The 11,119-nt window shown below is 42.3% G+C and overlaps 1 protein-coding gene across 1 annotated transcript in view; it reads left to right on the top strand.

Annotated features, from left to right (window-relative positions):
* Nucleotides 1–2,113: 2,113 nt before the first annotated feature.
* The window catches only part of LOC129860140 (zinc finger protein 883-like), a 31,281-nt gene continuing 22,275 nt past the window's right edge, over nucleotides 2,114–11,119 (top strand). The window contains exons 1-2 of the mRNA XM_055930480.1: nucleotides 2,114–2,223; nucleotides 3,743–3,991. Of these exons, the coding sequence (XP_055786455.1) occupies nucleotides 3,889–3,991 (103 nt within the window). The 5' untranslated portion in view covers nucleotides 2,114–2,223; nucleotides 3,743–3,888. The remainder of the gene's footprint in view (nucleotides 2,224–3,742; nucleotides 3,992–11,119) is intronic.

The raw sequence follows: 11,119 nt of genomic DNA, 5'->3' as shown, positions 1-11,119 counted from the left end.
AACGACATTTCAAAAATCGTTTGAAAGGGTAAAGTCTACTAAACTTGGCTCACTCTGTTCATAACAGATTTTAGTTTGGGGAACAGAAAACTGAATTGAGATCAAATGTTTAATCGATGAGAGAATTTGCAGAATGTAGGCCAAAATCCATCTCGTTCCATCTTCCCCCACTGCCGGCCAGTGGGCTTTCTGGCCGGTGAGCAGCAATACGCAAGAGTGTCTAGTCTGACGGAAATTCACATAAAGAAGAAGAGAATATCTCCAAAGATGTTTATGTAAATCAAGATAGACCATATGTTGTTTCCAATGGGAACAAATAAGTCATAGTGGGTAGAGTCAAGCACGCGCTAGTGATAAACGCCAGAGTGGAAACGCCAACCGGATGCTTCACATTTATACATCCAATGAAATATCTGTTTCATTGTTCTGTCTGTGATGTGGCGTTTGCTCTGTTCAGTGTTGCCAATTTAGCAACTTTGTCGATATATTTAGCGAGTATTCAGACCCCTCTAGCGAAATGTTTTCAAAAAAGCGACTAGCGACAAATCTATCAACTTTTTCTGGTGTTATTGGAGACTGCCGTGAAAACATGTATCGTTCTTACTCTTCTCAACGAGCAGCGGGTTGCAGCAGCAGGTGCTGCAAATTCCCATATCGATCAATGTGATACAATCCTTTCCCAAAGCGTCTGGTCTATACCTTAACATTAATAAATGTGAACTCATGGCTGTCAAAGATTGTGTGACACCTTCATATTATGGTATTCCAGTAAAATAAGAACATAAATATTTATGCATAACCATTACAAAGGATCAGAGGTCTAGAGCCTTACTAAATTTTAACCCTCTTATTAAAAACCCCAGAAGAAGCTAAATCAATGGCTACAGAGGGACTTATCTTTAAACAGAAGAGTCCTAATAACCTAGGCTGAAGGTATTCCTCATCATGTCTTCTCTACTTTCATGTTGGTTTGCAATTATAATATTGACAAAGTTCCAGTGAAACTTTCTGCTTTTCATCGGCAGGTTTTCTTGTCATGGTCCTTAATTTATAAGCACAATTTTTCTCCACAAAGATATTATAAATGGAATAATCGGGATATATTGTATAAATATACTTCTTTGTTTTTGGAATATTGGTTCCCGAAATAATATCCCATTGGTGAGCCAACTGGTAAATGCAGAGGGTCTTTTACTCAGTTATAAGGATTTTTTATCACTTTACAAGGTCCCTGTAACACCTAAAGATTTTGCAATTGTTTTAGATGCCATTCCCTCAGGTGTTGCTCTGTTATTCAGGAACGTGTCAAGACCTGACCCTCAGAGCCTACCTTCTATTGACCCTGTTGCCTCATCAGTAGGAAAGATTTGTTTCTCTTCTGGTCCATTCAACAACAGAGCGATACGAACCTTGTTTCAGCAGGATGTTGTATCTATACCTTATGTCATGCCTTATTGGAATGGATTCATTGATAATATCTGTTGGAAAAAAAGTTTGGATGTTGCCACACACATACCTACTTGTTAACAAAATTAAGGACGTTTCCTTTAATATTATTCATAAGTATTATCCTGCCAACCACTATATGAAGAAGTTTAAGGAAAACATCAACTCAAATTGCTCCTTTTGTAATGACCACCCAGAAACAGTGTTGCATCTTTTTTGGCATTGTATTCATGTAAGAAAATTATGGCCTCAGTAGATTTATAATTGAACACATTTATGAAGAACTTACACTATTGTGGAGCGATGTACTGCTTGGAGTCTTTACCTATGATAGAAATAAGCTGAAACATTTTTATGTGATTAATTTCGTTATTCTTTTGGCCAAATTTCATATTCACAAATAAAAAACACATGTTCTTACCTTAAAAACGAAATTGAACTGTATTTTAAGACAATTAAATACTCTACTAATAAAAAAGTTGTTAGAATTATAAGTGTATGTATGTCCCTTAATAAGGTCCTTGTGTTATGTGATATTGTACCCCCTAGCCCAATTATCCATTGTATATTATTCATATATACTTGTGTTCCCTCATGTACTTCCTGTATTGATTTGTTGTTAATAAAAAACAAATATTTAAAAAAAGACAGCCAATAGCTACTTTCCTTACTGAGGAGTTGGCAACACTCCCTCTGTTGTAGTGGTGGAACAGGAAGTTCCGGGAAGGCGCCATAATTGTGTGGTAAAGACGATATATTTTGTGTCTATTATTACAGGTATGTAATAGCTCGTTTAAACTTTGTAATATCGAAAGAACATGTCATAACGTGCTGGGTAACAGATCCTTTAAGGTATTGTCACATTTGGTAAAGGTTTTACGTGTATTGTTTGTGTCAAGCCGAGTGAGCATAACTATTTTATGTCACATAGCTAGAGACTTTGAGTTTGGCAGAGTGAATGAACATCATTTAGTAAAGCTAATTTCATTTAAAAAATCTATTTATTTGCTATTTTTGAGTTCGTTATTGGTTTTGTGTAAAATTCACGGGATGGTAAAATGGCGGCTCTCCTTCTGTCTACGTCAACTGAATTCAGTGCAGGCAGCGCGGGTTCACTTTTTTTATTTTTACATGTATAACAATATTCAGACATTCAGGTGTTTCTATCTTTATCTATGATTGTTAATATGTTGTGACAAATGGGAAATACAATAGATTTTTGTGAGGTGAAATAATACAGTGAAGACATGATTATTCAGGAGCATAGTACATAGTGCTGCCTAAATTGCAAGCATGATCAGAAGGATACCTAAATATTTACCAGGAAAGATTCTTAAGCAAACAACCCAAGCATTAATTGTGAGTCAGGTGAACACCTGTTCTGTGGTCTGGGGACGTACATCAGCAAGTACAATTAGGAGGCTGCAGATTGGACAGAACAAAGCAACAAGGATTGTTTTAAGGTAGAGATATGGTTCTTCTGTTGTAGTCAGGCACCATGCTCTTGGTTGTTGATCAATCAACAAGATAATTGAAAAAAAACATGTTTATTTTATTTCACAATGCACACCATTTAAAACGGACAAACTCCATTCACAACGGTATTCAGTTGGTTAGAGACAGACATACCAGGAAGACAGACATTTCAGTCAATACCAGGAATAGATTGTCCACAATCTGTGTTATCCAGACAGAAACGAGAAATAGGCAAAATAACATTTAGATTCAGAGCAATAACGAAATTGAATAATTTATCTGAGCGAACCAGAAACCTTTAAATATATAAATTCAAACAGTACTTTAAAATCATTTAATTATAATACATTGGAAGGTTGTGCAGGACTATGGAAGAATCAATCCAACTTTGACTGTTAAGAGTATTTATCTGGTTAATATGTCAGTGTGTTATGTCTCTTTGTAACAGTGTATTATGTGAAAATGTGATCGCATTATAAATTGTGTTTTTAATGTTTTAAGGACTCTTGGAAGATTAGTCCAACTGGGCAGTAAAATATATCCACATAAAATCAAAACAAACTGCAACCTTGTACTAAATGTTTTTTTGAGTAATTTATGCATTTATGTAAATGTAGGAAATCTACTATAGGTTAAGTGCACTTACATTGTGTAATTTAAAGTGTGCACTTTGTGTCTAATGGGAATGAATGTTGAGTTGTCAATGCTTAGCTACCTGATCTATTGAAATGAGATAATTGAACAAATATAATTTATATTTAGAGAATAAAGAAAGTGCCAAGAAAATAACTTTTGTGTGCGTTTCTCTTTATTACTTCAGGCCGACTCAGATTAAGTCTGAGGAGGGTAACATCAACAGTGAGAACAAACCCAGCCTGCCTCTCTCCTTCCACACTGAGTCCAAACCTACAGTCACTGGGTCCTGATTGTGACAGTGGAGCCCAGTTTTTACAGCAGGATCCAGAGATGGCATCAGTGAAGCTGGAGGACTGCAGTCAAACACCGGAGCTGAATGTCAACATTAAAGATGAAGAAGAGGAGGAGGAGATTGGGACATCTGTTTATCATGGTAAGAGCAGATTCTATCTTCAGGTTGATTCTATAATTCTGACTCACACATCCCTGAAGAACTCCAGACTGTTGTTCGTGTCAACTTCATACTGTGCGTTGAAAGTTGCTGTAGAACTGTTTCAATGAGAAGGTAGATTTTATTTCATGTTAATGAGATCTGCATGGTTTGACACCAGTATTGCCAGCATGTGTTTTATTCACTGGGTTATCTGGAGTGATCAGAGAGTAGACTAAAAAAGTGAAGTAGACAAACTGCCAGTGTTCTGAAGTTCTATGAAATGAGTCTGTGTAGTTGCTACGGTTGCTGTCAATTCCATTTTGAATTCCAGTCAATTCAGGAAATACACTCATTCTAATTTCAATTCTCTACAATGCTTTTCGATCAGGAGAAGTTGGGGTAACACGTTACTGTAGGTGTCCTTAGTCATGTGTTAATAAAGCCTTTTATAACACCTATATAACAACAGTAATGAGTAACGGCATAAAATCTTATGAAACTAGTTTATAATGGGTGTTTATAGATGACTGTTTATCCTGTTGTCATATGCACTAATGTCTACAGTTAATAACAACTGCTATTACACAGTCTGCATGACAACGTTCCTACCGCAAACTCTGAACCTTTTCATCTGGATCATCGCAGCTAGCTAACCGCAACCCGGTTTGACTACTCCTGGCTAACATTTCTGTCCCGGAGCTAGCACCAACTAGCCTGGAGCTAGCCCATGCTAGACCCATCTTCCGGCTAGGGCTCCTGGGCTACACCTGAAGCCCACTCCTCGGCTACAATATCCGGACCCCTTCTACTGTCGGTACGGGGCATGGAACCCCACCGAGCCTTCAAGACTGGAATACCGACATAATCTGCCCGAGGATCCCAACAGGCCCCTAGGGCGCGTCGTCCCCTGAAGGCCCCTTCTGCTAACCGCGGCCTGCTAGCTGTCTAGAGCATATTGGACTGTTAGCTGATCCATTGGCCAGTTTCTTGGACCACTATACCCATTTTTCCAATTGGGCTTGGACCCCTCTACTACTTGGAACCCTACTAATTCCAGACTTTCCCCCATCGCGACGTCCCTCTAAGGCCCTTATGCTCGCTTGCTAGCCCCAGCCTGCTAACTGTCTGAATCGCCGTGTCTCCAGCCAGCCCAACCACTCACTGGACCCATACGATCACTTGGCTACGCATGCCTCTCCCTCATATCAATATGCCTTGTCCATTACTGTCCTGGTTAGTGATTACTGTCTTATTTCACTGTAGAGCTTCTAGCCCTGCTCAATATACCTTAACCAACCATGTTGTTCCACCTCCCACATATGCGATGACATCACCTGGTTAAAACATCTCTAGAGACTATATCTCTCTCATCATTACTCAATGCCTAGGTTTACCTCCAATGTACTCTCTTCCTACCATACCTTTGTCTGTACATTATGCCTTGAATCTATGCTATCGTGCCCAGAAACCTGCTCCCTTTACTCTGTTCCGAACGTGCTAGATGGCCAGTTTATAGCCTTTAGCCGTACCCTTTTCCTACTTCTCCTCTGTTCCTCTGGTGATGTAGAGGTTTTTTTATTTTTTTTATTTTATTTAACCTTTATTTAACCAGGTAGGCAGATTGAGAACACGTTCTCATTTACAATTGCGACCTGGCCAAGATAAAGCAAAGCAGTTCGACACATACAACAACACATAGTTACACATGGAGTAAAAACAAACATATAGTCAATAATACAGTGAAAAAAATAAAAAAATAAGTCTATATACAATGTGAGCAAGTGAGGTGAGATAAGGGAGGTGAAGGCAAACAGATATATGTATAAATAAATAAAAATATAAAAAGGCCATGGAGGCGAAGTGAGTACAACACAGCAAGTAAAATAAAAACTAAAAAAAACACTGGAATGGTTGGTTTGCATTGGAAGAAAGTGCAAAGTAGAGACAGAAATAATGGGGTGCAAAGGAGCAAAATAAATTAATAAATAAATACAGTAGGTAAAGAGGTAGTTGTTTGGGCTAAATTGTAGATGGGTTATGTACAGGTGCAGTAATCTATGAGCTGCTCTGACAGCTGGTGCTTAAAGCTAGTGAGGGAGATAGGTGTTTCCAGTTTCAGAGATTTTTGTAGTTCGTTCCAGTCATTGGCAGCAGAGAACTGGAAGGAGAGGCGTCCAAAGGAAGAATTGGTTTTGGGGGTGACTAGAGAGATATACCTGCTGGAGCGCGTGCTACGGGTAGGTGCTGCTATGGTGACCAGCGAGCTGAGATAAGGGGGGACTTTACCTAGCAGGGTCTTGTAGATGACCTGGAACCAATGGGTTTGGCGACGAGTATGAAGCGAGGGCCAGCCAACGAGAGTGTACAGGTCGCAGTGGTGGGTAGTATATGGGGCTTTGGTGACAAAACGGATGGCACTGTGATAGACTGCATCCAATTTATTGAGTAGGGTTTTGGAGGCTATTTTGTAAATGACATCACCGAAGTCGAGGATTGGTAGGATGGTCAGTTTTACAAGGGTATGTTTGGCAGCATGAGTAAAGGATGCTTTGTTGCGGAATAGGAAGCCAATTCTAGATTTGACTTTGGATTGGAGATGTTTGATGTGGGTCTGGAAGGAGAGTTTACAGTCTAACCAGACACCTAGGTATTTGTAGTTGTCCACATATTCTAAGTCAGAGCCGTCCAAAGTAGTGATGTTGGACAGGCGGGCAGGAGCAGGCAGCGATCGGTTGAAGAGCATGCATTTGGTTTTACTTGTATTTAAGAGCAGTTGGAGGCCACGGAAGGAGAGTTGTATGGCATTGAAGCTCGCCTGGAGGGTTGATAACACAGTGTCAAAAGAAGGGCCAGAAGTATACAGAATAGTGTCGTCTGCGTAGAGGTGGATCAGAGAATCACCAGCAGCAAGAGCGACATCATTGATGTAAACAGAGAAGAGAGTCGGTCCAAGAATTGAACCCTGTGGCACCCCCATAGAGACTGCCAGAGGCCCGGACAACAGACCCTCCGATTTGACAAACTGAACTCTATCAGAGAAGTAGTTGGTGAACCAGGCGAGGCAATCATTAGAGAAACCAAGGCTGTCGAGTCTGCCAATGAGGATGTGGTGATTGACAGAGTCAAAAGCCTTGGCCAGGTCAATGAATACGGCTGCACAGTATTGTTTCCTATCGATGGCGGTTACGATATCGTTTATGACCTTGAGCGTGGCTGAGGTGCACCCATGACCAGCTCTGAAACCAGATTGCATAGCGGAGAAGGTGTGGTGTGATTCGAAATGGTCGGTAATCTGTTTGTTGACTTGGCTTTCGAAGACCTTAGAAAGGCAGGGTAGGATAGATATAGGTCTGTAGCAGTTAGGGTCAAGGGTGTCCCCCCCTTTGAAGAGGGGGATAACCGCAGCTGCTTTCCAATCTTTGGGGATCTCAGACGACACGAAAGAGAGGTTGAAGAGGCTAGTAATAGGGGTGGCAACAATTTCAGCAGATAGTTTTAGAAAGAAAGGGTCCAGATTATCTAGCCCGGCTGATTTGTAAGGGTCCAGATTTTGCAGCTCATTAAGAACATCAGCTGACTGTATTTGGGAGAAAGAGAAATGGGGAAGGCTTGGGCGAGTAGCAGAGGGGAGGGCAGTGCTGTTGTCCCGGGTAGGGGTAGCCAGGTGGAAAGCATGGCCAGCCGTAGAAAAATGCTTATTGAAATTCTCAATTATAGTGGATTTGTCGGTGGTGACAGTGTTTCCTATCTTCAGGGCGGTTGGAAGCTGGGAGGTGGTGTTCTTATTCTCCATGGACTTTACGGTGTCCCAGAACTTTTTTGAATTTGTGTTGCAGGAAGCAAATTTCTGCTTGAAAAAGCTAGCCTTGGCTGTTCTAACTGCCTGTGTATATTGGTTTCTGGCTTCCCTGAAAAGTTGCATATCACGGGGGCTGTTCGATGCTAATGCAGAACGCCATAGGATGTTTTTCTGTTGGTTAAGGGCAGTCAGGTCAGGAGAGAACCAAGGGCTATATCTGTTCCTGGTTCTAAATTTCTTGAATGGGGCATGCTTATTCAAGATGGTGAGGAAGGCATTTTTAAAAAATGACCAGGCATCCTCTACTGACGGGATGAGATCAATATCCTTCCAGGATACCCCGGCCAGGTCAATTAGGAAGGCCTGCTCGCTGAAGTGTTTCAGGGAGCGTTTGACAGTGATGAGTGGAGGTCGTTTGACCGCTGAGCCATTACGGATGCAGGCAATGAGGCAGTGATCGCTGAGATCTTGGTTAAAAACAGCAGAGGTGTATTTGGAGGGCAAGTTTGTTAGGATGATATCTATGAGGGTACCCGTGTTTACGGAATTGGGGTGGTACCTGGTAGGTTCATTAATAATTTGTGTGAGATTGAGGGCATCAAGCTTAGATTGTAGGGTGGCTGGGGTGTTGAGCATGTTCAAATTTAGGTCGCCTAGCAGCACGAGCTCTGAAGATAGATGGGGGGCAATCAGTTCACATATAGTGTCCAGAGCACAGCTGGGGGCAGAGGGTGGTCTATAGCAGGCGGCAACGGTGAGAGACTTGTTTTTAGAGAGGTGGATTTTTAAAAGTAGAAGTTCAAATTGTTTGGGAACAGACCTGGATAGTATAACAGAACTCTGCAGGCAGTCTTTGCAGTAGATTGCAACACCGCCCCCTTTGGCCGTTCTATCTTGTCTGAAAATATTGTAATTGGGGATAAAAATGTCTGAATTTTTGGTGGTCTTTCTAAGCCAGGATTCAGACACGGCTAAAACATCCGGGTTGGTAGAGTGTGCTAAAGCAGTGAACAAAACAAACTTAGGGAGGAGGCTCCTAATGTTAACATGCATGAAGCCAAGGCTATTACGGTTACAGAAGTCATCAAAAGAGAGCGCCTGGGGAATAGGAGTGGAGCCAGGTACTGCAGGGCCTGGATTCACCTCTACATCACCAGAGGAACAGAGGAGAAGTAGGATAATGGTACGGCTAAAAGCTATGAGAATTGGTCGCCTAGAGCTACCAGAGCAGAGAGTAAAAGGAAGTTTCTGGGGGCGATAAAATAGTTTAAAGGAATAATGTACAGACAAAGGTATGGTAGGATGTGAATACAGTGGAGGTAAACCTAGGTATTGAGTGATGATGAGAGCGATCTTGTCTCTAGAAACATCATTGAAACCAGGTGATGTCATCGCATATGTGGGTGGTGGAACTGCAGGGTTGGATATGGTATAGAGAGCAGGGCTAGAATCTCTACAGTGAAATAAACCAATAAACACTAACCAGAACAGCAATGGACAAGGCATATTTACATTAAGGAGAGGCAAGCTTAATCGAGTGATAAATAAGGGTCCAGTGAGTAGAGGTTGGTTGGGGTCGTGGCGATCCAGACAGCTGGCCGGGTATATGGCTATCGGTAGCAGCATAGGATGGAGGTCTGTTTGTAGATACCTCGTGCGTTTCCGTCGGTAGGTTCCGTGTAGTGGGGTTTTGTTCAGATAGCAGCCGATAAGACAGCTAACGATTAGCGGGCCTCAGATGAGCGTTCAGGTAACGCCGGGACGGAGGTGCCGGTTTGATAAATCCCTCGGGCAGATAACGTCGGCAGTCAGTCGTGAAGGCCCGGTGGGGTTCCGTATCTGCAGCAGCAACAAAGAAACGGGTCCGGATGGTGATGGAACTCCTCAGCTGGCTAGCTCCAGCATGATTTGAGTTAGCTCCGGGGTCGACGTAAGCCAATAGTCACACGGTATGCAGCTAGCTAGCTGCGAAATCAAGGTGCAAGTGTCCAGAGGCTGCGGTTGGAATCCGGGGAAACTGAGAGAAAAAAAAGTCCCGGAATGCTCCGGTCCGAGTCGCGTTGCACAAAAGTGCCGGTAGATTATCGAGCTAGAGGAATAGCTGATGACCGCAAAACGTGGGCAGCTGAAACACCAACGCTAGCCAGCAAACCGGCTAATTTCGGGGCAGCTACAGATTAGCTTCTGGCTAGCTATCGGAGTAGCTTCTGGATTAGCTTTCAGGCTAGCTTCTGAATTAGCCCCTGGCTATCTTCCACGATGGATTTCAGATTGAGGTAAATAGTACTTATTGTAATTGGTGAAGCGGGTTGCAGGAAAGCTTTTGCAGGAAAGCTTTTGTAGTTGAGTTCTTGGATAATAAAATAAATAAAAGATATGTGAAGAAAAGGTGTAAATATATATATATACAGGACACGACACGACAACACGGAAAGATACGTCTGAACTGCTAAGCCACCTTGGTTAATCCAGGACCTGCAGTGCCTAGCTCCACTCCCACTCCCCAGGTGCTCTCATTTGTTGACTTTTGTAACCGTAAAAGCCTTGGTGTCATGCATGTTAACATTAGAAGCCTCCTCTTTAAGTTTGCTTTATTCACTGCTTTAGCACATTCTGCCAACCCTGCCTGTCTCTCAAATCAATGCTGGTCCAACACCCCCTCATGGTGTCTCTTGATGTACACTCAATCTCCAGAATTCAGCCCGTGCCCTTGGTTATATCTTGGTTCCACCTGAGGATATGCACACTGCAACACATGGGTTATTTCCTGACAACATCATTTGTGATATTTGAATAACAGCATCCCCTGTCCTCCCATCGGTCCCCCAGTTACCAATAACCAATCCATGTGACATGAGTCGGCATTACTAATATACCAACAATGCTACTAAAGTAGCCATTGCTACTTCCAACATGGCCCATGACTATAGTCTCACAATACCCCTCCTTTGTGCAGTAGTCCAATTCCATGCTATTAATATAGCATCCTACACTTCTACTACTGCTCCTTCTGTTACTGTCCCTACAGCGACTGCTGTGAGAATAGCTGTTGCCTGGAATTTGTCTCCTGCTCTCCTATTGTCTTCGTGTTTTACTGATCAGTCTAGGACTGAACCTTTCAGATACCCCCTACCTGTTTCCCAGTTTATCCCTTGGTCTCTAGCCACCAACATCTCCACTGACCTCCTGTATTCTGCTACAGTTGGTACCTGTGGATAATACACTCCTGTGCTCAAGTTAGGTACATATCTCTCATCCCAAGGCTGATCTACCCCCCCACCCATTTGTAAACACCTTTGTTACAGTGTAGACTTTGGGCCCCACCGGTT

This window comes from Salvelinus fontinalis, chromosome 7 (assembly GCF_029448725.1).
Source record: "Salvelinus fontinalis isolate EN_2023a chromosome 7, ASM2944872v1, whole genome shotgun sequence".
Lineage (NCBI taxonomy): Eukaryota > Metazoa > Chordata > Actinopteri > Salmoniformes > Salmonidae > Salvelinus > Salvelinus fontinalis.
This window is presented reverse-complemented; position numbering and strand designations above follow the sequence as displayed.